This window comes from Larus michahellis, chromosome 17 (assembly GCF_964199755.1).
Source record: "Larus michahellis chromosome 17, bLarMic1.1, whole genome shotgun sequence".
NCBI classification, from domain to species: Eukaryota; Metazoa; Chordata; class Aves; order Charadriiformes; family Laridae; genus Larus; species Larus michahellis.
Genome location: NC_133912.1, coordinates 6,890,733 through 6,916,500, shown reverse-complemented (window position 1 = coordinate 6,916,500; position 25,768 = coordinate 6,890,733). Strand labels below are relative to the sequence as shown.

The window sequence follows — 25,768 nt, the reverse complement described above, 5'->3', positions numbered from 1 at the left end:
GCATGTTTTGTCTCATAGGTCAAAACATACTAAGGTCTGCCTACCCTTCCCTGCCTCCCCAGGCAATCCCACCCTGCATTGCCTCCCACCCTCTCAAAGGAAGCATCTTGTGAGTTCAGGGCAGGAGGAGAGGGAGCTGCCTGAAGAAGGGGCCAGGCTGCCAGAAGGTCAACAGGATGGGAAGCTCTACCTGTAAAACCCACTGGAGGAGAGAACAGATGGCTAGAAGTTCACACGAGGAAATACAAAGAAGCAATGGAGGCCAAGCAGGAAAATTCCCTTGTTAAACTGCTCACTTTAGGGAAGTGCCCTTTTGCAAAATGTTTTTCCTTCAAAGCAGATGCCTCCCTTGCAAACTGCTAGAGCAAACCTGCCCTCTCTCTCCCTGCAGCCAGACAGCCCTTTTGATGTGGATAACAAGGAGGCTTTTAGGACCTTATCCCTCAGAGGCAAATGCAGAGAACAACACACCTTTTCTTATTCAAGCCAGGATAAAGCCCCTTCAGGGCTAACAGACTAGGATAAAGTGCCTTAAAACTGAAGGTTCCTTCTGCTGTTTGTCTGTGGGAAGTCCCATGCCAGGGACACCCTGAGAGCCTAGCTGGCAGAGGACCAGGACTGAGGTGTTTCCTTGCAGCAAACCTGGGACACGTGGGGGGACTGGCAGCTTCCCAGCTCCTTCCTGATGCAAAGTGCATTCCTCATCCAACCTGCAACTCCATTGAGCCACAAGGCCCTACCTGCCCTACTCCCTTCCCTCTCTCTTTTTCTCTCCTCTCCTGTATGGAGGCAGGAGGTGGTGTGTGACACAGGGCCCTCCATCTGCTTCCTGGAAGCTGCAGAGAACTACTCTGACACTGGTGGCTCCAAAGCCCGTGGACAGACCAGAGGTGCAGAGCCTATCCCAGCAGTGGTAAGTCACCCCACACTGGCGTGTGCAGGAGAAGGAATCTTTTAAGTCCAGCTCAGCAGTCTAAGCAGTAAAAAATGTCCTACATTTACGAAACAGTTTGCAAAACAGACCAGTAAATCTCAAGTGACTTGAGTCCTTCACCCAGAGCAAATAAACCCATGTAGATGAGCTCAGAGGAAACATACCTATCCTTGCCCTGAGCTGGGGAGATTCCCCTTCTGCCATGCAGGGACAGCAGCCAGGTGGAGAGGATGCCCGAGTCATGGGAGGGAGCGTTGTGCTGGGGCAAAGGCTGCGCTGCCCTGTTGTAATTGCAGAGTAATTGCAGCACAGACCAAACTGTCCCATCCACCAGCAGGACAGGGAATATACAGAACTCTCTGTGTTTGCTGCCTCTGCTCCTTTCTTTCCTCAGCACCCTGCCCTGCCCCTTGCTTAGCCTATGCTTGACCCAAACAGTTTTGCTTGCTGCAACCACAGTGTCAGAGAGACAGCCTGATCCAGTTGAGCCATTTACACGCTCTGAACCAGGTGGCTGCATGCAGTTGTTTATTGTCTGCAAGACTGCTGCAGTTTGCCAAAAAGACACCCCCTCACTTGCCGTTTTCTCCTACTGGGTTGCATGTGGGAGGAAAAGGTTTCGCTTTCCTGGCGTCTGGTCTCCCCCAGACCATTAACTCTCAGCCAATACACTGAAGGGTTTCACCTCCCTTCCTGAAGCAGAGCCCTGAATTCAAAGTGCTGCTGTTTGCCTGGGGACTCCAGTCCTCCACCCACAAAAAGGAAGATTCATTTAACTCTGGGGAAGACAAAAAGGGAAAGGGAGCCTGGACCAGACACAGTCTGCACCAGTCAGTACAGCTGAGCTGAGCCAGGCTGCCTCCATTCCCATTCCTAGTGATGCTCAGCACCATGAGGCCCCGCTGATAGAATGAGATAGCATCAGGCTTCCAGGAGCTCCTGGTCTGTAGAGATGGAGACTTTTGAGAGGCTCAAAGAGCTGTGTTGACATCTCCCAGGGACGAGCAGACCCAGAAGTCTGGTTGTATACAGCAAGAGAGCTGCTGAGACACCTCCCTCCCAACTCCTAGGTGCCAGATCGTCATCTCAGGCCTTCAGAAACCACTGGAAGACATGAGTCATGGGGGCTGCAGCTTCTAAAGTACTTCATGGGTCACTCCCCCGGGGAATACAGAGAAATGCAATGTGGAGTCTGAGTCTTCCGTGCTCATACTTGCTCCCTCAGCACGTGAGTGGTGGTGGTGAGTACTGTAGTCTGAGGTCTCCTTGCTCCTGCCCACCTCCACCCAGCATGGCATCGACAGGAACACACAGTTTAAGTTTTGCCCACAAATACACAACAAGACAGAATAGTGAAGGAACCACACCGCTTGTGCTAGCAAGGAGAAAGACAGACAAGAGAAAAACTTCTGTCTGCTTGCCAAGCGGGAATAAACCCCAAGTCATTCCATACGGCATAACACCTGTAGTGCGGGTGGGAGACAGGGAAACACCCCTAAATGATTTCCAAACCATCCTTGAGTTTACTGATGAACTGCAGATTAGAACTGTGGCTGGGGAGCCCAGTGGTTGCTTGTCACCCAGAGGTTGTATTTCTTTTGGCATTTGAAAATCAGACTTCTCAGCTGCCAGCCTGGAAGGGGCCAGCTCCTGCTTTCCCCACCCTGGCTCTGTTTCTGTTAGAGCCAGAGGGGCCATGAGGTGTGCTAGGCTCCCGCTGGCCCTGGTCAGGGTCCTGCAGCTCCTTGGGAGTGTTTTTCGATGCTACTCTGAGCACAGCTGAGCAGTCTAGGCCCTGCCAGATTCTGCTCCATCTGTGCTACTGCTCTGCCCAAGTATTTTGGGTACTTTGGAAGCTCAGATTCCTTATCAGTCCTCTGATTCAAATGCCTCTTTGTAACACACATGTGAGTCTCCCTGAGTAATTTCTACTCCCTGCCCTTGCTCCATTGCACTTCACACCCATTTGAGTTGCTTCATTACGTTGGCTTATCCCTGGCTAAATTAATGACTATGAAGTCACCGTTTGGGCTAAAAATATTTTATTGCTTCGGAGAGATCCCCTCCTGATAGAGCTTTTTGGCTATATCCCCTCCCAAAGGCAGGCCTCAGCTCCTGCTTTCCCATGGCAAGTCCAACCTCTTCAAGAACCAATAAGGAATAAAACTGAAAAATTCCACTGAGTGCACATCACGTAATAAAAATTGTCACTTGCATCATCGTTTACAAAGATCTCTTTTGCGCTGGATAAGTCTTTGTAGCAGAGTCTTCCTTGTTGTGTATGTGAAACAATCCCATCCTGCCTTTTCTTTTCCAAAAGTAATTCTCTCTGAGAGGCAAACATACCTATTTTCAACTCTGTTCCAGTGATGTGATATTGAGTCATCCTCATCAACTGAAAGATGACACGAGCTTTTGCAAGGAGAATTCAGATGAAACTGCCACGGGCAAATAGCATCAGAAGTGAAGCTGTGCTTGCAAAATCCTCTGCTTCCATTTTTATTTGCGTTTTCCCTGTTTCATTTGCTCTCATTTTGCTGACTTACTTTCCGTGTTCCTTAAGGTAGTTGCAGAAAAGGTTGTGCAAGAAGTGGAGGAGAACAGTTCCTATTTCCTGGGGACTTGCAGCCCTGCGGTCCCTTTAGAGCGTTCTCTTCTGCTTCTCTGCATTGGGGGAAACATGCAGAGAATTTCTGAACTCAGCACTGTGTTGCCCACTGATGCTGGGCATCAGTGGAGGCACAGACGCTGTCCAGAGAAGCTCACAGTAGGGCAGAAGGCAAGGAAGAAAACCACAAGGAAATGAGGCCCTGCAGGAGTATTTGTTTATGTGAACTTAACAAGCCAGAAAAGCTCAGTTTCTCCACACCCTCTGCTTTAGGGTCAAATTTACCTCCAACCAATGTTACATCACTAAACACGTATCATCTCTCTTTCTCTAGCCTCTTTCCTGCTGCTCTCCTTTTACTGTTTGTCCTGAACTCACCTATTCTTTTCTTTGCATTTGCCCTTTTTCTCCCACTTCTGTTCAACTTTTTTATTTGAAACATTTAACACAACAACCTCTTTCTAAACCTGCAGGCCACTGGCAGGGTGGTGAGGCCTGCCTGGGTGAGGTGCTTTGGGGCTGGAAAAAGGGAAGATGAGCACAGGGAGGGAAATCCAGACCTCCCACTCACCCAGCCACACAGGTGACTCAGCAGAGCCTGGGATGAAGCAGAGCAGGTGGGTTTGACAAAAGCATGAGGGCATCAAAAATGCCTCCAGGAGCTTCCTGTGGACTGCCAATGGTATGCCTGCAAGTGTAAAGCAGACAGGGGGAAAGAAAGGCCATACCCTTCTCCTTTTTGAGGATCCAGCTCATCTGGAGTGATCTCTGTTTCAGGGGAACTGATTCAGGATCATCACCATCTCTAATTACTGGGTATCACACACCCTAGGTTTTGCTCTGGACTGCACCCACTGCTCCTTTCCCAACAAGGCAGAAAGCATGTGGGAGGAACCCTTCCTGCTCACAGAAATGGGGCAGTTCTCCCTTTCTCACGAGCACTGATATAACTCATTCCACATCAGCAGCACCCCAGAGACTCAAAGAGCACTTGCAAAATCAGCTTCTGAAACCCCAGCCAATGGCTTGCAGGGGAGAATAGGGAAATCCAGGCAAGAGGAAGGAGTGAAAAGAGAAACTCAATCTTTTTTTCATATAATATTATTTGAGGGGTACAGCCAAAATGACTTGTCATGATGCCGCTTGAGAAGAATCACATAAATGATCTGCCCCCTAAAAAGAACATGCTGTGTTCATCAGTGAAGTGCTATGAAAGGGAGTTATGGTCCAGGGTCCTTTCACAGGCTCTTGGCCCTTCACTACCCAGCTTTCTCCAAGCAGGAGTGGAGGCTATATTTGAACATCTCTGCAAGGATGAACTCCTGCTGGGTTTTCCCCACTTTGTGGAGTTGCTTTGCCTTTAAGGAAAGCCTGGCCCAGGGCGGGAAACAGGACTGCAAATGCTCCTCCACATTTCCAGAACGTGGGCTTCTGCAAGACATTACAGGAACTATGAGCATGCAAGGACAGAACATGGTGTTCACCATGCAAAGACAGCTCAAGAAATGTAGGCATGCAGAAACTTGATTTCCAGACCATTGGGTCCTGAGTGACATGCACACTGTCCATTTTAATCCCTCAGCTGGTCACCCCTTTATTTTATTGAGTTCACTCAGAGGCTAAGCAGGTAGAAGGAAGTAATCTCTAAAAGCATGAGTGAAACCTCTCATTGGGGGTGTGTACATGTGAGCTGGATGGGGAGGATGCAATATTTGCATTTACCTCATCAAAAACACAGTATAAATAGGCTGGAAAGTGTGAGGCTTTCTCAGTTCCCAGGTGTGGGTGCATGAAGCAGAGACATCAAAGTGGATCATGGCAACTTTCCTCTTTTCGGTGCAACTCGTCTTCATTGGGACTCTAATCATCCCAGCATATACACAGACAGACAGATGTAATTTGCTCCACAATGCATCTGCAAGCAATTTCACTGTGATCATAACTCCTGAGGCATACAAGGCAAACACAACGTACCTAGGTAAGCCATCTCTGTCTAGATCTCAGTTTTCACACTGCACAGGCATATGTCTCCTCTGCTCCTAACCCAGCTGGCTCCTCAAGTCTTGTTTTGTTCTCAGCTGTGTTTAAAATGTGTGAGGTCTAACACTTTTTTTTTATTATTATTATTTTTATTTCAAGCAGGAGATAGTTAAATGGCACTACTTGTTACTTCTTTGTTCCTATTTCATGTTCATGTCTACAGGGTTGGTCCCAATTTCTCTTTTCCTTAGGGGCTTTTTTCTCCCCTAATCTTTTTGCCTAAACTTGCATAGAAGGACTTGAATGCTCTTGAAAACAGAATTTGGGGGAAAGTTGTTTTGCGGTTTTGTTCCCTTTCCTTCTTCCTGAGAATTTGCCCTTCTCAGTAGTAATGGCTGTAAAGACAAGGTTACTTTGGTGACAGATCCTCAGCATCAATCATAGACAATGGCTTTTAATACTGCGAAGGACGTAGCCACAGAGTAAATGGCAGCCTGACCCTGCTTCCCAGACCTGACAACTAATCTCCCTTTGCCCTGAGGTTCAACAAAACCTAAATGCTGAGAAAATAGTGGAGGAGAGACATCCTGATCCCTCCCTGCAATGGAGGATGTAGTCTGCTGGTGTAAAATTGGCACAGATTCCTTCAGATCTCACCCAAGGTGCATCCACTGAAGTTGGGTGTTTTTTTAATAGAGGGGTGTTTTGTTCACTGCTGTTATTTCATTGTTTGAGCACATAATTCAAGTTTGTCGCACTCGCATCAGCCTGTAGCTTCTGACAGTCTTGGCAGCTTTTATTTGAAATAGTCCTGACCTGAAGGGTGCTAAGGGCCAAGAGGGCCATGGCAGTACAGCACACACAGCAACCTGGGCTGGCTGGGAGACACAGCCAGGGAGTCGCTTGCTCCTGGCAAGCAGATCCTCTTGCTTCATTTGCTTATTGTCCAACTTCTGCTTGCAACAGAAGTATGATATGCAGCAACACTGTGCAGACTAGTCACAGCTGTGAAACAGCAACCCGGAGCAGAGATGTGGTGAAGAAAGGGTGGGGTCTGGCACACTCAGCTAAGGGAAGATGGGAGGAACTGACTGCCCAAAAGCTTGTCCCCTTTAGCTTCTCCACCTCTGCCATCTGCACGGAATCCAGAAGAGATTAACTCACAAGGACCTCTGGTTTGGCTTACAGATATGGTACCCACCATAGCAGGGGCTGAATCTGCTGACTGAGGAGTTCCTCCTAGTCTATCCCCTAACTAAGGAGGGGGCCGATAAGGGGGTTCTTCTTCCTGTGGTTGGGGGAGGACTATAGTACATCACCTTCTCTTTGCAGGCTTCCAGTGCACTTGTGTCACAGAGAGAGCACTGCGAGCAAATACTTCCTCGGCTGAAAAACTCTGAAGGCATGGAGTCTGGAGAGGGCTGTCTTAAGGAACAGGCAACTTATTTTGTCTAACTTGCTCTGTTTCCAGTTACAATAAGGGACAACAGAAACCACACTGACAGCAAGACTGCGTCCAAATATTTACTGCAAGCCTTATCCCCACAAAATGACTCCATTGGAGAATGGAAGGTGGAATACAAGGACAACTGCAATGCTATTGACACAGCAATATTAAATGCCACTCAGAAGGCAACAAACTGGACATCTCCAAACAGTAACGTATCTTCCACGGAAATAAGGTAAGACTATACTACAACTTTAAGTGTTCAGCTGGGACAGTATTTGCCTGTGTAAGCTCTAGGCAGTACCCAGAACCAAGAGCCCACCTCTAAAGCAGGTGTTGAAATAAACCTCTTGAGCCTTCTCCGGATTTTCTCTTGAAAATACCATGGAAACATTTCTGCAAAGCTATATCTAGAGGTCACCCCAGGGATGGTCTCGTAGTTTAAAGACTTGCTCACATTAGTAGCGATGTAGATTAGTTCCATGGAAACGAATGGATTGGTCACCCCTCTTGTTTCCACTAACAGTAATGGAGTTGCATCAGTGGGAAATATTTGTCAAAGGCAACCATAGCCATTAGCCTGATTGGCCTTATCTGCGGGAATGAAGAATGCAATAGATCATGACAATAGTGATTCTAATTATGAGGAGCAGATGGTCACAATATATGGCCAGCCTGTTACAAGGCATTTCTATCCCGTCCAGAGAAGGGCAGAAAAGCAGCCAAAGTGTAACTAAGAAGCAGTGTTTCAGATGTTACCAGAAAAAAAATAAATAAAGTGCAATATGGCTGAAGGGCAATATAAGTGAGCTCAGGCTGACTTCATAGTTTCTGTCTCTATCTGCTCTTAATGCCCCCTTTGTATCCTTTCCCTTCCCTCCTTCCACAGGGTGTATATTGTCTTCACTGATAACTCCACCGAGTTCAAGACTGTGACTCTGAACAAAGGTAAATAAGCTTCAGTTGGGCAGTTCAAACAGCAGGGTGAAAACAGACATCAAGCAAGGGCTTCATTTGTGCTCTGGTGTTTTGGGGGAGGGGAAAGATGGACTCGGTGTACCTAAAGCTGAAGAATACCTCATCTCTCCAACAGGCAGGAGACGAGGCGAAGACACTAGAGTGCTAGAGCGAGCTAGAGGTTTTTCAGGTTATAACATTGAACTTAAAACCTTTTCAAGCTTCCTTTTTGCTTTAAGGAACAATAAACAGCTACAAACGAGAGGACAGGCTTATTTATTTCTGCAGGTACTTGCACAGGCTTCATCCCCCTATTCAGTCTGTCATGCAAATACAAAGTGGAAATTGTGGCTTTGCCATCACAGATAATGTTTCTGGTACTCCAGAGAATCCTCTACCACTGAGGTGCCTTGAGCCTATGCTGATGATGCTCCACTGATGTCAGTGGATGTATTCAGACATCCCATTCCCCTACCATGGGTTTGACCCCTCATTTCTGAGAAATCAGAGTTAAATGCAGCCTCTTGGAGTAGGTCTGTAGCTCAGCTGGTCCTCTGGACTTCTAATAAACCCTGGAGGTTTCCTTCCATTTCAGAATTAGAAACAACCACAGCACCACCAACCACCACCCCCAACTCCGTCTCCGTGGTTCAGAGCAGCTCCTTCTTCATTGCTGTCATTCAGTTGCCGCTGCTCCTTGTCACAAGTAAACTGCTCTCCTAGAAGTCAGGAAGAGAAGATGACCCAGCTGTGCTGCACCTCTCCTCCTTCCCTTCAGAATGCATAGAAGGGCAGGCAGCTGATCTACTCAGGAAAACTGTTCACTTCTTCTGTGTATTAGGATGCTAATTGCACTTCTACATTAAATTATAAAGGTCTATTTGATCACAGAGCTGATCCTCCCCTTACTCCCCTCGCCCAGGGCCAGCAATCTCAGCAACATGAAATGTTTCAAAGCAAGTCAGAGATCACTCTGTTCTAGCTTTTCAGCTAGAAAAGCATAACACGGTGAAGAGCAGACCCCATCTAACAAAGGAATGCTGCGTGAATTAATTCCTTCCTCATCGCCTGGGGTTCTATGAAGCGCAAAAAAGGCATGAAAATGCTGAGAGGGAAAAAGCCCTCCTCTCACCAGGGTACCAGGGTCTGCTGAGAAGCTCAAGGAGAGGTCTGCTTTTGGCTGTGCAGGTTGAGACCTGCACTCACAGCATGCGTTTGTGTGTGTCTGTGTGTGCGCATATGTGCCTCAGTGACAGCCTGGCACAGTCCCCCACAGTATATTCACCAAAACTGTTGGAAGCAGAACTGAGACCGGGAGGAGAAATTATGGGTTTAGGATTCACACGCCTCAGCCAGTTTAAAACCTCCAGTGCAAGCACAGACCAAATAAGTGCACCCACTTAGGTGCAAGGAGACCCCCTCGCCAGGACAAGCTGGAGATCCTACTGGCAGGGTATCCTCCATAAAGGCCCAGGACTTGGGAATTTGTGCTCCATATTGTTATTAGGTCCAGCATCCCCTAAATTTTGTTATTTCGGTGGATGTCTTATAAACTTTCTCTGGTTTTCTTCTGGCTTTCTAGAATGGCGGGGTGGGTATTTTTTATTCTCATTTTTTAATCAACAGCTGATCGTGCTGTAGGGCAAGATTGTGTGGGCCACTGAATGTCTTGATTTTATTATTATTGTTTGTATTTTTATATGCATAGTGTTTACTTGGGAATTTTCAAACTTCTGGAAAGTAATTTTTTTCTTAAACTAATCTAAATAAATTAAGGAATGAAACTTGGCTCTTGCACCTAACATTATTTCCTGGCTTCATTGTGATGTGGCAAAGGGGTTGAAATGATTCTAAATAGTGTGAAATATCTGGCTTTGACCCCACAGATGAGCACATAAAGACACGAATAAAGGTGAGGCTTGTACACTGCAATCCTGTACAGGGTGAAGGGCAGGGTCAGAAAGGCATCTCCCTGCCCCACTAATCCTCTTGCTGTTTACCCTTCAGAAGACTGAGCTCCAGATTGTAACAGTATTTTAATGTTTGTGGATGAGAGAGCTAGCTTTAACCTGGCCTTACTAGCCCAGAGTTTGTGATGTGCCTACAATTAGCCCTTATTTCTGCTGAATGAGTTCTAACTACCAAGTGATGAAAGGTTCACTCCAGAGCATTGAGAGCCTGACAGTAGAGGAGCCTTCATATTCCTGAGAACTAACAGAGGACCTGGGCACAACAGGATGAAATTGTCCCTGACCATCTGTATTTCTCAGGCATTCAGACATCAGGTGTGGTTCAAGGGGGATTTTTTTCTTCCTACACAATTGTCTGAAAAATTAATAGCTAAAACTGGACAGTTGTGAAAATACCTGGCTCTTATTTGTCATAAACGATGCAAATAAGCCTGTCTTGCTTCACAGATCTGCTTTTGTTACACAGATTTTTCAACAGATGTTCCATTATCCTCCTCTGACAGCATCAGACGCGCCCTCCAGGGCCAAAGGGTGAGCGGGTGCAACGTGCCTGTATGCCCTGCTCTGGACTGTGCTTTAGCTGGGCAGCCCTTGACCATAGCAGACAGCAATGAGGGCAAAGGAAGGACAGTGGTGGTCCTGCCAGAGCCTTTCCAGGGCCTCTGCTCCAAGCCAAGGGATTATCTGCCCTTAAACGTTTATGGGAATGACAGCAAGCTTTAAAACAAAAGCTCCTGCTTTATCACCGTGTGCAAACTCTCTGGGCCCAGTTAAGTGTATGTACCCAGCAGGGATGACAGCAACCAACTCAGCATATAAACAAGCCCGCAGGGTTTTCATTCAGAGTCCTCCTCCTCCAAAGAGTATTTGCCCACATACAATTCAAAGGGAGGAAGGAGAAAGGACTCAAAGCTGTGTTATCTTTCATGCTTATCAAGAGTCATTAGGTTCTTCAGACACTGGAACAGGCTCTGTTTCCCATTGGGTATTGGTGTAAAGCCAACTCAGGACACCCGAGATGCAGCTCCAGTGCTCAGGGTCAGGCTGCCCCAATAGACTCTGGTCCCAGCATCACACACAGACACGGATACACATACACACAGACGCTTGCTCTTTCCTCCTGAACCTCTGCACCCTCTCAGCCAGGAAGGAAAATAATAAACTGAGAGGTGCAGTTTATTTGGAAATACTAAATACAACCACTGCATTACCTAATTTCTCCACCTGGTTTGGGCATCTGATCCATTCTTCAGCACTGTCCCATTTTCTCAGCCCTTTGCAGGCAGCTACCGGGACAGGGACTGGCTGCCCGTACTCAGCCCGATGCGGAGGCAGCGGGTACCCTGGTCTGCCCCCTCAGCCTCTCCCAAAAGGTGGGCATGGTATCAGGTAGTCCTGCCTTCACCCCACCCACCTTCTCTAGACCGTTTTGGTTTCTGCAGCTGTTCAGAGCTGACGCCACCCATCAGCCTGAGTTGGTTGGCACTCACCAGTTTGGCAACTCAGAGGCATGGGTGCAAACCAAGACAGGCACAATTTGCAATAGCTGTGCTCAGCTTTATACCAAGGAGGGAGAAGTATGCAGTGGCAAATTTGCTGACACCTATCCTTGGACCCAACACGAGGTGATTCAACAGTGGTCTGTAACTGTTGACTCCAGAGATCAGTCCCCTTCTCCCCCACCTGCTAAGGTTGGTTTTGCTTTAAAGTGGGAGCACCTTACTCAACTCTGTTGCTTGTTCAAATCTAATCTATCTCAAAAAGCCATGGTTCGCATCAAAGAAAAGATATTCCTCCCTCTCATACTGTTAGGCTTCTCAGTGCAAGTGTAAACTTTCACTTCTTTCATACTAATCTCCACTGATTTTCCTGTTTCCTGGTGGGTTGTACAGTGATTGGTTTGTAAAGTCAGAAGTCCCAAGGACAATTTCAGATATAAAATTTTAACCACCTAGTGCCTGGAGTGATGTCCTAAGGGAATGTTTCTACAGAATTTAGTAGAAATAAATTTTTAGGGTCCAGCTATTAAAATTGGCATCTGTTTCGCAGACAGGGAAATTAGCAGAGATCTGAATATGTTGTACCTTCTGCTACTGCAGTACACAACACACAATAAAATTCTAATTAGTGCTGTAAACTACTGTTCAATTTTAATCTCACTGCTGATACATCTGTCTTATAAGATTACAGCTCTTTGCCCTGGATAATACGTATGAAATTCCTTTAAATATCCTTGTGGGAACTCCCATTTACAATACTATGCATCAGTGCAGGGCATTCAGAGCAGTGCAGTTCATCTCCAGAGAGGTGAACTCCTGCAGGCTTTGTCCCATTGACAAGCTGCAGCAGCAGCATTCTCATTAACTTTTACACTATTCAGCAGAAAATACTAGCATTTCCTTTTACATCCCTGTCTAATTTCCCTGGTAAAACTTATTTCATAAACATAACCAGGAAAAGGAGTGCAAAGAGTACTGCATCGTAACTGGGAATATGAACCCCAAATATGGAAACTCCCTTGCTTTAGCACGAAGGGAAATAACGGGTGAGGCCTGCAACACCCAAAAGCTCACATCAGTGGGTAAAAGACATTACTGAGACTAAAACACGAGAAACTGCTGGAGATAATAAAAAAAAAAAAGCCAAACATAGTAGCTGTCAATAACATTAAAAAAAAGAACTAGCACCCTGAAGTGCAAGCAAAGCAAGACCCTCCTTCGACTCAGAGCTAACTGTCCCAAGAGACAAAAACATGCCATATTATCTGGCCCTGCCACCAGGACAGCTGCCCAGGTCTGCCTTTTTTGCCCCAAAGGCAACCACGGAGCCACTCCACCACAGAATCTGGGTCAGGATGTAAAGTATTTTGCTGAACTTGTGAGCTCTGCATCAGAAACATATGGCAGAGAGCAACGAGGTCCTACAGCTGTGTGGATGCATGCAGAGGACAAATGAGTCATCACATAGAAGACAACCCTTTCTCCTAGAAAATGCCCCCTTGGCAGCTCTCTCTCTAGCTCTTCAGCCTGTCTTCACTTCTGAGAAAGCCACGATGCTTTCATGCATGGCCAGATAGGCTGACATGAGGAAGGTCCATGCAAATGAGACAGTTTGTGTCCCCCACCCACTTCCAGCACTTGCCAGAGAGCCGCCCATAAGAGCAGCCAGCATTAAAGTGCACTGCTGTGGTGCAGGAGGTCAAGGCTCACCGTTGCCAGTCAGCCAGGTCCGCTGGATCCAGGGGTTCTGTGGTCTCTCAGTCCTGGACTCCCTTCTGCTAGCTACAACTCACCCAGGACCCAAAATCTTGTGACTTAGTTCAACCTTTGTTCCTGTGACAGTCTCTGGGTCTCACACTGGGTAAATGTTGGGTCATTGTTTGAAAGACTCCATAGCTGGTGGCAAACAGGGACTGACAGTCTGATCCACGACCTGAAATAGCCTAAGACAAACACACTTCTTTCCTTTGGTCTTGTAAATCACTCAGTTCCTTCTCCAGCACAGCATAGAACCTTGCTCTGCACGTTTGGAACAACCTCTGAGAGGGCCTGCCAGGGGGAGGGTGGTATGAAGTCAATGACATGGCATCTGACAGGGACTTCACTGTCTACAGAGAAAAAGTGGCTCTGAGGGTCTATCAGATGAGCCCTGAAGCCGTCCTTCAGGACACATCTATGAAATCTTGAGCTAACCATGAGTAGAAATCTGTTACTAGAAGTATTTAGCTTTAAAACATTGACTAATAATTAACAGAGTGATTACAGCAAGTTGATAAATCTCCATTAAAAATTTTCCCACCCTTCCACTGACTTCCTGTAGTTCCTGATCTTTTAATAGCTGTTGTGCTATCCCAGATGATGCACACTGTCTCAAAAATATCAGCAGAACCACCCCAACTTCTTGGACTACAGATTTCAGTTCTAATAAATATATCTTACCGTAGATAGAGCAGGACAAAGTGTATCACTCATTCTGGGAGTAACACAACAATCATTATTAAGCATTATTTTCTTAATTTACATCACTCCAAAATCTCACTGTGCAGAACAAGATGTAGTTTTTAGCCCTGTGTCTCTTGTTGGCTGCACCCCTCTCTGGTGGAAATATGGCAATGTTTAATCTTTCAGCAGCCCATTGGGGAGGGATAGGAATAGCAAGGGAGAGTCAGATGATACCTACAAATCTGAAGCAGGACCGTTTGGCTCAGAGGTCCCTTGTCTTGGGACAGCATTGTTTAGTCCTTTGCCACGTCCACAGACATTTCTACATAACTTTTAGACCAGCAGTCAAGTTTTCCAAACCAGTGCTTCATCAGTGTCTGAATAAACGAGTCCTACTCCTGGTACAGTAAAAGCCTGCTTTCCTAATGACCCTATTGTACTTACGGACACCCACACCAATAAAAAGAACATTGGAGTGGGCAAAGCACGCAAACATCTAAAATGGCCCAAACCACGTCTTTGCCATAAAACAGCTCCCCTTGTACGTATGTGGTATGACCATACCCTCTTTCCCCAAGGCCCTGGCGTCACTGAGTACACAGGACAAATAATGCTCATTGCAGGGTGAGCACCACAAAATGCCCTTTAACTTGTTCTTGCCCCACTTGTTCTTTTCACTAGCACCACTCTCCCTGTGGCCTTATGCTCTACTTTCAATTGGCCTCCCAATCACTAATTACTGCTGGTAATTAGAGCCAGGGATGGAGCAAACATCCTAATGAGCTCTAAAAGTACAGTTTGACACGTTACTGGACAGCCTAAACAATGACTGCCTGCAGGAGGAGGGAATTGTTCTTTGAGGGCCCCGGGGCTTCCTCCCATCTTGGGCCTGTGTCTCTGCAGACACCCACCCCAGGCAGGGCCCCTGGGAAACGAGGAACGTGCAGTGAGCAGCTAGGAAAATGTTAGCCAGCAAGTCAGTCCTCCAGCTCTCGGCTGGGAGCTCTGGGGCAGAGACAGGGATGGGCCATGTTACAGGGGCAAACTTCAATTTGGTAATCATAAGATACTGACGATTGTCTGCTTGGAGGAACGGCTCCTGAGGGGGGCTCCACACATAGTCCCACATCACAAGCGATGCTTGGATTATTTATGAATTCTATCATTGTTGGGGCTACAATGAACTATAAATAACAGCCTAGGGAGTGGCGTGTAAGACTGAGTGGCAGAACTTGGCTTAGTCCTAGCTGCTGTTTTTCGCTTTGCTGATCTTTTTGTAATGGAGTCCCTTTTGCTCTGCGCCGTTTCATCATTTCAGACATCATGGGAAAATGATCAATTCCCACTCCCCACACCGCAAAAGCTGGGGCTGAACCCACAGTCCTCCTGTGGTCGCTGTGTTTCAAGCGCAGAAAGGAGAAGATGACTTTTTCTCCTTGCACTGAGGCAGAATGGGAAAATGCTCCCTAGAAACAATTAATAAAAAAGAAGAGCTGCTGCTAAGCAGCTTTCCTTTGAAACTGAGCAGCCTCAAACTTTGCTTTGCTTCTAGCTGGCAGAACTAAATGGTCGTGTTAGCTGAAGCACAACACAAACATAAACGCAGTGCAAAGAACTGACATGGTCAGCTTCTTGCACAGGCTCCCCATTCACGCAGTCCCTGCCCTGGCACTCCTCCTTTTCTATATAACCTGATGATTTATTTTTACATGTGACAGGTAGGCAGAACTGGGTCCTCCCCCTCACTCCCTACTAAACACAACACAACATGACACTTTTCTGGTCTTGGCATCATTATACTGCTATTTACATTTATGTGCACTAAAGCTGGAAGTCTTGCTCCTACACTAGCTCTCCTTGGGACCAGCTTTGTCCTTTTAATTGCTGTCTTGGACCCTGAACAGTTATCCTTCAAACAATTTCATCACTCAGTAACTAAGTTACAGCACAGAGATGCTTAATGTATAATTATGTTAATAAATTCCTTCCTCCCTAACTTGTGAATTTGGAGGCTGATTCCAACAGAGACTTCTCTGCATGGAGTTCATGTGTACCTATGAAGATCAAGACACCACTAAGCAGGAGAAGGGACAGAATACACTATAATTTCTTGGGATGTAGGCAATTACAATTCCAGCTCTGATACTGACAACCTCCTTCACCCAAGCGACTACCCAGTCAACCAATTTATTTCCATCTCCTCAGATCTGCTGCCATTTAAACCGGAGAGATCAAAATAAAGGATATGGATACATCTCCAACATGCAACACAGGAATATAAATGCCCAAGCTACTGCGGGACTTTGTCTGGGATATGTTGCACTGCACTAAAAGATCAGGAATGTGGGCTATTTTTTTCTAGCCTAGCACCTGACTTCATGCCAACAATAGCAAAGGGCTGTGCTATATAGATGTAACCATTTGTTTGCATGTTTTTGTGTCAACAAAGTCAAGAGATAATTACCCTTCTGATAAAGACACCACATGATCTATTTTAGTCTCCATGACTCACTGAAGACACCAAATGCTTTGTGAATCATCATCATCATCAGCTACCACCCAGTATGATTTACACCATTTTAGCAAATCGGAATGACATATCACACTAGTGAACTACAGAACAGCAGGAGCCTTCAGAAGAGCTTCAAAACCGCCCTGGCCAGAGCCCACACTGAAAAAAGCTGACTGGTTCCACATCTGGGGGACAAAAGGAGGGAGAAGGGGCAACAGTGCATCCCCTTTATCTGATGCATGGAGCACTCTCTACTTGTGTGACACTGGAATGAACCTTCAGCCAATTATTCACCAAAGCACTATCTCTAAGAGGGAAACAAAACCCCAGTGCTGGAGATCCCATGGCAGAGGTTTTGCCTCTGCCAGAGGGAAGGTCGGAATATCCCTCATCTCCATCCTTTTCTTACCATTCGCTTTTAGAAGCTCATCCAGAAAGTTTGAAAAAAGATGGATCAATGCAGGAGACAGCACAGAATTGTCCTCATATAAAACAGTCACGATTTAAAAGAAAGAGTCAAAGTATTTTTTGGAAGAGTAAAAACTACTTTCTAGCAGAACTGGTAGCTACAGAAGGATACTTCACCCTCAGCCTGTAGTAGACTGTGGCCAAGGTTAACTATTAGGCAAGCTTCATTAAACCTTTCTGAATGATGCTGTTTGCTACCATTATTCACAGGCATAACTTCCTTGTAAAGCAAGGGAATTATTACCCTGGATATCACTTTTTAATGATATGCATTAAGTTATTCTTCATGGGCATACCTACTTACTCTTCAGGACATTGCTCATGTGATAATCATGCACAGTACTATCACTTGATCTTATGGCTCTTAACCACAGGCATTATACAGCAACTGTTCCCTAACTGGTTTTACATGCACTCCCCTTCCAGCACTTAGCTTTCACAGTATGCCTACAATTTCAGGAATCTTCAGAATAACCTGGTTAGTGTTCATTTAAACTCATCACACAGCCTCATCCTTTTGTAACAACCTATGCCAAATACTGTTGCATCTCCTAATCTGCAAGTGACAGCAGAAACCTGCAGCCCTGATGACTGATGCATACCAAGTGCTTCTTTTCTCTACAAGGCCTTCCCAATGTGGCATTCTGATGATGAAAATACCAAGTAACTGATGATCATCACAGCACAAACCTGAGCAGACTGCTTTCTCCAGAAAGATGAAAGGACAGAGTTTGATCCTGTTCCTATGGAACTCGAAACTTCCCTAAGAAAACCACACTTGATCTGGCTACTTGTGCCAACAAGCTTTCAGGGGGCTTCAAGTGGATATGGACTCAAGGTACCACAGGTTCTCCCCTATTTCAGCTGTCCACAATCAGATGCAGAATGGAAAGTCTCCTGTAGCAAGAGATATTGCTTAGTATACCATTTCCTTACACGGAGAAATACCAGCTAGCCGCAAAAAGAAATGAGCCTGTAGCACAGGAATAAGAAAAAAAAAGAAGAAAAATGAAAAAAGCGAATTGTGTAGTCCTCATTCTCCAGAATGTTTCTCTATTTGATCAAGAAGCAAAACAACACCAAAGCCCAAGCTATTAAAAATCATAAATGAATCCAATGTCTAATTAGAGAAAAATCAAAGCCTTTTGTGACTGGACAGGATATACACTTTGCCAGGCTGCCTCCTCTTTAGAAAGCTGCTTTATTTAACATGGCAGAACTGTAAATTTCACATCAGCTTGGCAGTTAGGGTTGGCAAAGCTGGAATGTCTTGAGAAAAAGCAAACAAATCAACAAATTCTGAGAACCCAAACTGCTAGATTGCTGCAAGAATTCTTGTCCTTATGTAATAATAACCAATAGCCAGATGTAGGAAATACAGCGAGCAGGGTTGAAGTAATCCACTGATCTGATTATGCAGCAGAGTTTCTGACCAGTTGGGCTGAAGCCCATTTCACTTCTCAGAGATTGTTTCTTCTCCTTTGTAAACGACAATGTTCTGGTCTGTTTCATACACTTTGACTTTATAAAGAGTTCCCACAGGCAGGAGCTTCTTGAGGTTTTCCCAGATGAATACTGCAACGTTCTCGGTGGTGCTAAGAGTGAAACATGAGCAGATTCAGAACTGACAGTAATGATATTTGAGACTGTACCCAGAGCAGGCGAGGGGGGATGCTAAAGGCCACAGGGAGCCATGCGGGCAGCTTTCACATGATGACCCTGAATGTAAGCGGGGCTTGAACTGTTGCCATCAAACATGGATTAAACGAGGTCTAATTAAGAGGTCCTATCTGTCTCCCCAAGCTGCTCGCGTGACAAGTGGCAGTCCACAAAGGGCTCCTCGCGTGTGAGCAAGTGGTGCCTTCCTGTGTATGTGGGATGGCAGGTGCCCCGGCAGACCTGCATCGGCCCGGCACAGCAAGGCAGGCTGCATAGCAGCAGGGCTGGAAGGCAGGCAGGCATCCAGCACCTGACATGCACCACTATGTGTCACGGGTGTGTTACACACAAAGGTATCAAAGCTGCTCTCTCAGAGGTAGCACTAAGCCTTGAAGACTGTTCTTTGACCCTGCAGTCAATGCCCCGAGGAGTCTCCATCACCCACCTCACAACCTCAGCAAAGTATGGCACATCCTTATCCAGGTTTTTGTGGTCAAGCGGTTCCATGATTGCCTCCTGCAGAAAGAAAACAGTGACAATCTTGGGACAGTTGGTCAGTGGAGTCAGCGTTCAAATTACCATGCAAATGGGACTGGAGCAAGGCAACAGTATGTAAAAAAAGAATAAGAGCCCTACACCCACATGTTAACTTTCTAGCTGGAGACATGGTACTGCCTCCCATCACAGTGCCAATGCCTTTTAGTCTTAAATCATTCCTTAATTTCTTCTTTATTTCCTACCATCATCAACTCACCGTGTCTCCACCCTCGTACTAGACAAATTGCTAAGCTCTAACCAATTCTCCCAGGAGATGTGTAGGAAAATAGTGCTATTACCTGCATATATTCTTTCAGGTCTGTCAGGTTTATAACCATTCCTGAGACTGGGTCAATCTGCAGGGAAAACAATAGTGAGCTTAGTAGTCTAGCTACACATCCTTATTACCAAGGTTGCCGTGAGCCTGTACAAATCTGACTGAGAGTATCTGTGCGCTCACAACATCTGAGCCATAAGAAGAATATCTTTCCACCTTCACACGCTGAGTTCCAACTCTACTCCTGTTATGTTCCCAAAGGCTAGGTACAGCATACAAACAACTCCAGTGGTTCCACTCTCTCCTAAAAGCTGACACCAGGGACGAAAATCTCACTGAAACACTCAGTCTTCAAGCAACAATCTAGCATGACCATAAGCAGGAAAACAGGCATAAACTGCTGGGCTGAATAACCAGGGACAAAACAGAGACCAGCCTGAGCTCAGGGCATCCTCCCGTCTGGAGAAGGAACAGCTCCAGGAACAAAATCAGGTGGTGTAGCTCACAGCCTATTTGGCGAATGTAGAGAAAGAAGAGGCTTCAAAATTTTAGTTTCAGATCTGAATAGAACCCCCCTTTCCTATGAAATGGAAATCTTCAAAAAGTTGTTCGGAAAACATCAAAACCAAAGTCTGAACAACTCACTCTGCAGAATACACAGACCAATGACAGGATGAAGGGTGAAAAACAACTGCAAAAGCAGAATTTCCTTTTATATTTGCAGCAAAATACCTCGATAAAACAGCAGAGAGAATCAATTACTGGAAGCGCTAAGCCTCCCTTAGCTCAATAGTGATCCAAAGGTGCCCCACAGGTCTGACCAGAGCCTATACATTCTGCAGTGAGACTAAGTTATGTGCCCAGGGGATGATTACAAACCTTGGATTAAATACAGTTACCTGCAAATCCTCATCAGAGGCAAGGTGAATACAACACTGATTACGGAAAACCTTCTTCTCTAGTTATGTGTACAGAGTTTCCACAAACACCCTGGGAAACCTAGCAATTGAGCTAGAACTTCAGTACTGTGGAAAACAGGGACCCATCTATCCTGACACCCTAAGGAATGGAAAAAAAAGAAGTTGATCAAACTTACCTCTCCACGCACAGTGACTATAACTGAAAAAAAGAAAAAGTCAGGTCACAATGACACCATGAACGTAGCAATAAAATACACTACTGATTGGGATTCATCGCTAATCCACAAGGACTGGTGCAGGCTTCCCAGCACTTAAAAATGGGACCGTTTTTATAAAACGGATATCCACTCCATAAAGAATAATCACTCGGAGCGCTCGTTGAAGAAGTCATTCTCCAAGGTCTGATGCCCAGAGACACACCACTATCCCTGAAGTGCCCCTTGCAGGCAGAGGTGAGTTCTCAAGTACCTACTCCCTACGAGAGCTTGTGCCCTGCAACTTAAGATCAAAGCCTCTTGATCAGCAAAGTCTTCTGGACAATGCAGACACCCTATGTGCCCATGATCACCAGACCCCCGAGATCATAAGATGTGAGGTCAGCTTATAAGTCCTCTGACATTACAGAATACCAGAGAAGGAAAGAAAGGGATGAAGTGGCTGCCAACTAGAATTACTGCAAGGTGTCATTTCAACCCAGGATTCCTTCCAATCCTAGAAAAAAACCAAACCAGCCACTAAAAGCTGTAGCAGACTGCTGAGATACATGACTGGCCCCGCTCTCCCATGGCTTATTCCGCATTCAAACCTGAGAGCAGCCTCTGTCTGTGACTACATGTGTAAGCAGCTCCTTACCTTTATAGTTGTGTCCATGGCCATTTGGATTGTTGCATTTTCCAAACAGCTTCTGGTTTTCTTCATCACTCAGTGATTTACTGTGAGTAATACAGACGTGGCATTTCAGGATCCATTACAGATGTTTATGGCTTCACTTCAACTGTTATTGCTTTCTAGCTCTTCCAACTATTTACTCTCCCAATTTACTCTCCTTTCCTATCCAGAAGGCACAAACAGAACCAGAGAAGTATTGGGCCCATGAAAAGATGCTGACAACGGCTTTGGGGTTTTTTTTCTGTGGTTTTGTATTTATATATGCAGGTTTCATAACAACTGCCTAATACCGCTGCTGTATAAACACTAACAGCTATTCACATATGAATAAGGCAAAATTACTTGGGCTCCTAGGAAGAAGTGCCTGGAGCAAACTGTGCATATTATTATTTATTATTAACTAACAAAGCTTACGGGGCTTCTCCAAGAAGCATAAAGGCCTACTTCCCCCTCTGAAGTTTTTCTTTGAAAAAATTCAAGTGCCTACTCTCAGCAGTATTTCAGGTCAAGGTGCTCTTTAGGAATATGTAAGTTTTGAGAAAAAGGCAACAGATTAGGGGCACAGTGAGTTGCTTACAAACCACAAGCATAATTCGTCCTGTTTAAAAACAAACCTTCGGTTCTCGGTCAGCCTAGTCAAGCACTGCTGCCTACAGTCAGGACTGGCCGCTGGAGGCTGCAGAAAACGGACCAAACCAAGGAGAACCGGGAAGCGCTCGACAGCAGGCAGGCACCCGGGCCTCCCCGCGGCCGGCTGCGGAAAGGGGACCCGCACCGCACAAATCCCGCGCAGCTCTGCCTTCCCGCCGCGGAGGGCCGCCGTGCCCGCGTCCCGGGGCGGCGAGGCCGGGCCGCTCACCTGTGCAGGCGGTGGCAGGCGCTGAAGGAGACGGTGCGGGAGAGCCGGGCCAGCCGGGCGGCGGGCGGTGCCATGGCCGGGCCGCGGCGGGCGGTGCTTGCGCGCTGGCGCGGCCGGCTCCATCCGGGCCCCGCGGCGGAGCGCGGCTCGGCAGCGCCGCCCGCGGGAGCCGGCGGCCGGGGCCGGGGCCGCAGCGGGGGAGCGGTCCCCGCGGTGCCGGCCCGGGCGGTTGGAATTGCACCGGAACAGGCTGCCTGGGGAAGTGGTGGAGTCGCCATCCCTGGAAGCGTTTGAAAGACGGGGAGGCGTGGTGCTGGCGGACATGGTTTAGTGGTGGGCTCGGCAGCGTTAGGGTGGCGGTTGGACTCGATGATCTTAAAGGTCTCTTCCAGCCAAACCAATTCTATGATTCTGTAAAATGCCTGCTTTGTCCATTGTCGCAGTTCGGCTGCTCCTCCTTGTCCCCAGCACGCATCCTGGGATCTTGTTATGAGCCAGTGGTACAGAGGGAAAATAAAAAAGGCTGTTAAGAACCACTGTGTTAGCCCTACCAAATGCAGAGGTATGACAACAGCTCCAATGGACTATCGGTATGATCTGCTGCAGCAAATGCCTTCCTACACCAGGTGTTTGCTAGCTCACTTTTTGCTAAATCACTGAGTGATGCTGAAAACTGGAAGCTCTCTGAGAACAGCAATCAAAATCATGGGAATCACTGTGATGATAAGAAGCAGCTGTTAAAACATTTCTACATGGGCTTCCAGGGAAGAGAAGGATCAGTTCTGAAGGATGGAATGTGAGACTGAAAAAACATGCATTGCATTTTCCAGTTCAAATTGCTGTTGTTCATCTGTATTCAAGTGGACTTGGTATGATGGTACAGAGAGAAGTCGTGGTGTTGAGTACCGATGAGCTAACTTTTCAGCTTAGTTCAAATTTTGCTTTAGGGAACATACATAGAAACTGTCTTGGACTACGTCAAAGTTCCTCATTTGCATTATCTAGGCTGCTGGGCTGGTGGATGTGAGGCCCGGGAACAGCACAAGTTGAGGCGTGCACCAAAAAAAGTGCATCAGTGAAACAACACAAGCTCAAATATCAGAGGAATTTTCTACAGGGCAGGACTGGGGTTTGTTGCAGAACCAGATCAGAGACCTGAAATTTGTGCAGCCTGCCTTTTGTCTTTTCATTGACTTCCTCTTTCAAAGTGTTTCATCCTCTCATTTAGCCTGTAGAGGTAACATTAGCAATGATTTGGCCTGCGGGCCAACAGTTTGACGTGCTTGTGTTTTGTTATGTTATGACAATTGCAATAAGTGTGTTTATAAATGCATCAGTGCACAGGGGTGGGTCTGCAAAGGACAGCTGGCAGGCTCTGAATGCCCTTGTTAGGTGTTTATGCAGCAATCCAAGAGAAGTAGTTCACAAAGCAATCCTCACCTGAAGGGACTGAGGTACCTAAAATAATTGAGCTCTGTTCACTCCACAGTACTGTGGTATCGGAGGAGCTATTGTTAAACTTTGAGAATGCCCCACTCCCTGGTCATGTGCCTAATTTGAGATGATTTACATAAAGTAAGTGCACACAGCAGTCCTTCCCTGCACCAGTCACAGGAAGAGGCTGCCAGGCCTGTTGATTCCCTTGCTGACCTGGCAAACTAATTTGACCTCTAGGATGATTATGAACCTGACAGATTAGCAGCAGTGCACTCTGGTAATAACATTCATGGAGTTCAAGTAAGGTGTGGTGATTTCCAGAAAGCTTTGGGAGAGGGGGTGGAACCTGGATTTCTCAGTGCTGCAAGGGTTTGAATGGAGGTAACTGCATCGAGCATGTTCCTGGAAATTCTTGGTGCCCCAGGGATAACAGAGTGCATCTGCCAGCTTGTCAGAGAGGGAAAACTCCAAGCCTCAGGGCAGGATCTCTGAGTTCTGTACAACAGGAACAGGAGAAAAAACAGATCTTAAGGTAGTGGAGTATAGCTTCTGTGCACACACAACACAGGCAGGGGCTAGGATTGCATGCTGCTGAAGTACAGCTTTATAAACACTTCTGCACTGCACAGTGTCTTTCTTGCTCTGAATTATTGATTACAGCCCTGCCTTGGGTACTCTGGCTGGTTGCAATTAACACTGGGTTGCATGTGAGCCTCAGACACTGCCTTTCCCCTTCTCACCTCACAAGAAAAGAAGTTTAAAGAGCAGCAACGGTGACAGAACTCTACCCGCCGTAATTAAGCACTTCCTTAGAATCATTCAGCTTCCAGTTCTGGGGATGTGACCTCGCTGGGGGTTGTTTCCTCCCCCTGTGGACGACAGGCTACAGGAGGGCAATTTCCCTGACTGAGATGGCAAGGTAGCAACAGGGGGCCGGCTGCGGAGAGGAGGCAGCCGGTTGGCAGGGCTGGAGAACCAGCAACGGGAGTTGTTTGCCATCTAGTGGCTTTGTGAGATCAGCTTTGGCATGAGCCTCTCCATCTGCCTTCACACAGTGCTGCAGCCCTGGTGTACAATCCTTATTTCTCTCTCTTGTCTTTTCCCAAGGCCTATAAGGAAGGTGAAGAAAGGTCAGAGAGTAGATAAAGCTGGGTTGTTAGGATAGAGTGAGACTGCTCCCGTTTGCTTCTGTTCTGTCTGGGCTGGCCTCCAGGACATCAGGGTGTTTTTGAGTTTGATCTGCTCAACTTGGGAGCAAAAGGATATCAAGGCCGCAATATTTCGTATTGATTGAATTTGGAGGAAGGGCAGGAAATGTTAGCCATCAGAGCTGTATCCAGCTATGCTGCTTAAGCAGGAGCATGCTAGAGATATGTCACACGTGTCTACAAGACCATGGAACACAATAAGGTGTGTGCCAGGGTTGCAGCTGTTACCAAGAGTGGCACAGCACAAAGTTGATCATGGGTCTCGTGAGGGCAGGAAAAGGAAGAAAGAAACTTCACAAGCTTTTATTTGACACACCACTAGTGTACAGAGAAAAGCACTACAAGAACAGCTTCTGTAAGTGTTTACATCTACTTTCTGGGGTTCACTGAAAGCAGTCTTTATGCAATGGGGGTGAAACTACATCCCTTCATTGGGCCTACATATTATTAGTTGGTTTTACTCCTCTCTTCTGCTTTACATATTTCAGCCAAAGTCACTGCCCTAAGCACTGATACTCCCTTCCCTTCAGAGTACATTGCTACCAAGGGAAGGTAATGGTCATCATAGTTTCCATTTTCTCCCTTTCAAGCCTTAAGCATGGCAACCTTTATGAACTGCTGCTAACTGGTCTATCAGGATAGTCAGGAAATTAAGATAAGCAGTGGGCTGTTTGAGCGAAGGGGCTTCTGCCTTCCTCAGACCCTTTGCTGTGTGTTGTTAGGAATACAGCAGTAACTCAAAGCTCATGATAGAGAAAAAGCACTTTCTTCATCCAGGGCATAATGCAAAGGTGGGAGGTAAAAGAAAGCAGAGGTTTCTTTCTGAGCGCGACCTGGCCCTCAGTTACAGGAGATGACAAGGTCTTCAGTCAGTGGGAAGTAAAGATGCCGTGGAATCCATAAGGCATTTGCACTGCAACTTCCGCTCGCCCCAATTCTCTGAAAGTCTCTGCGTCCAAGACAAGAAGGAACGCACTTTGGTTCTGCAGGATGAAAAGAAAGCCAAAATGAATGCCCAGGCTGAACTTCATTCCACTGTCCAACCCACTGTAACTGTTGCCCACAGAGGAGCCCAAACGTATAACCAGACCATACAGACTAAACCTGTAAGAAAATGGGCTAGGAGCACTGATAGTTACAGATGCCACCCAAGAAACACTGACATT

General features: G+C 46.5%; 2 protein-coding genes across 6 annotated transcripts in view; both read right to left on the bottom strand.

Moving 5' to 3' along the window:
• Positions 1–18,001: 18,001 nt before the first annotated feature.
• Positions 18,002–22,124, bottom strand: PTS (6-pyruvoyltetrahydropterin synthase). Its single transcript, XM_074561249.1, has 6 exons — positions 21,958–22,124; positions 21,063–21,142; positions 20,387–20,409; positions 19,313–19,369; positions 18,922–18,992; positions 18,002–18,412 (listed from the first exon to the last, which is right to left on the bottom strand). Exons 1-6 carry the CDS (start codon positions 22,029–22,031, stop codon positions 18,271–18,273), a joined length of 447 nt encoding a protein of 148 aa, XP_074417350.1. The 5' UTR covers positions 22,032–22,124; the 3' UTR covers positions 18,002–18,270.
• A 2,765-nt stretch (positions 22,125–24,889) lies between these two features.
• BCO2 (beta-carotene oxygenase 2) overlaps positions 24,890–25,768 on the bottom strand; it is a 34,294-nt gene continuing 33,415 nt past the window's right edge. For all 5 annotated transcript variants that reach the window (XM_074561125.1, XM_074561121.1, XM_074561120.1 and 2 more), the window contains one exon: positions 24,890–25,585. In XM_074561125.1, the coding sequence (XP_074417226.1) occupies positions 25,472–25,585 (114 nt within the window). In that variant the 3' untranslated portion in view covers positions 24,890–25,471. The remainder of the gene's footprint in view (positions 25,586–25,768) is intronic.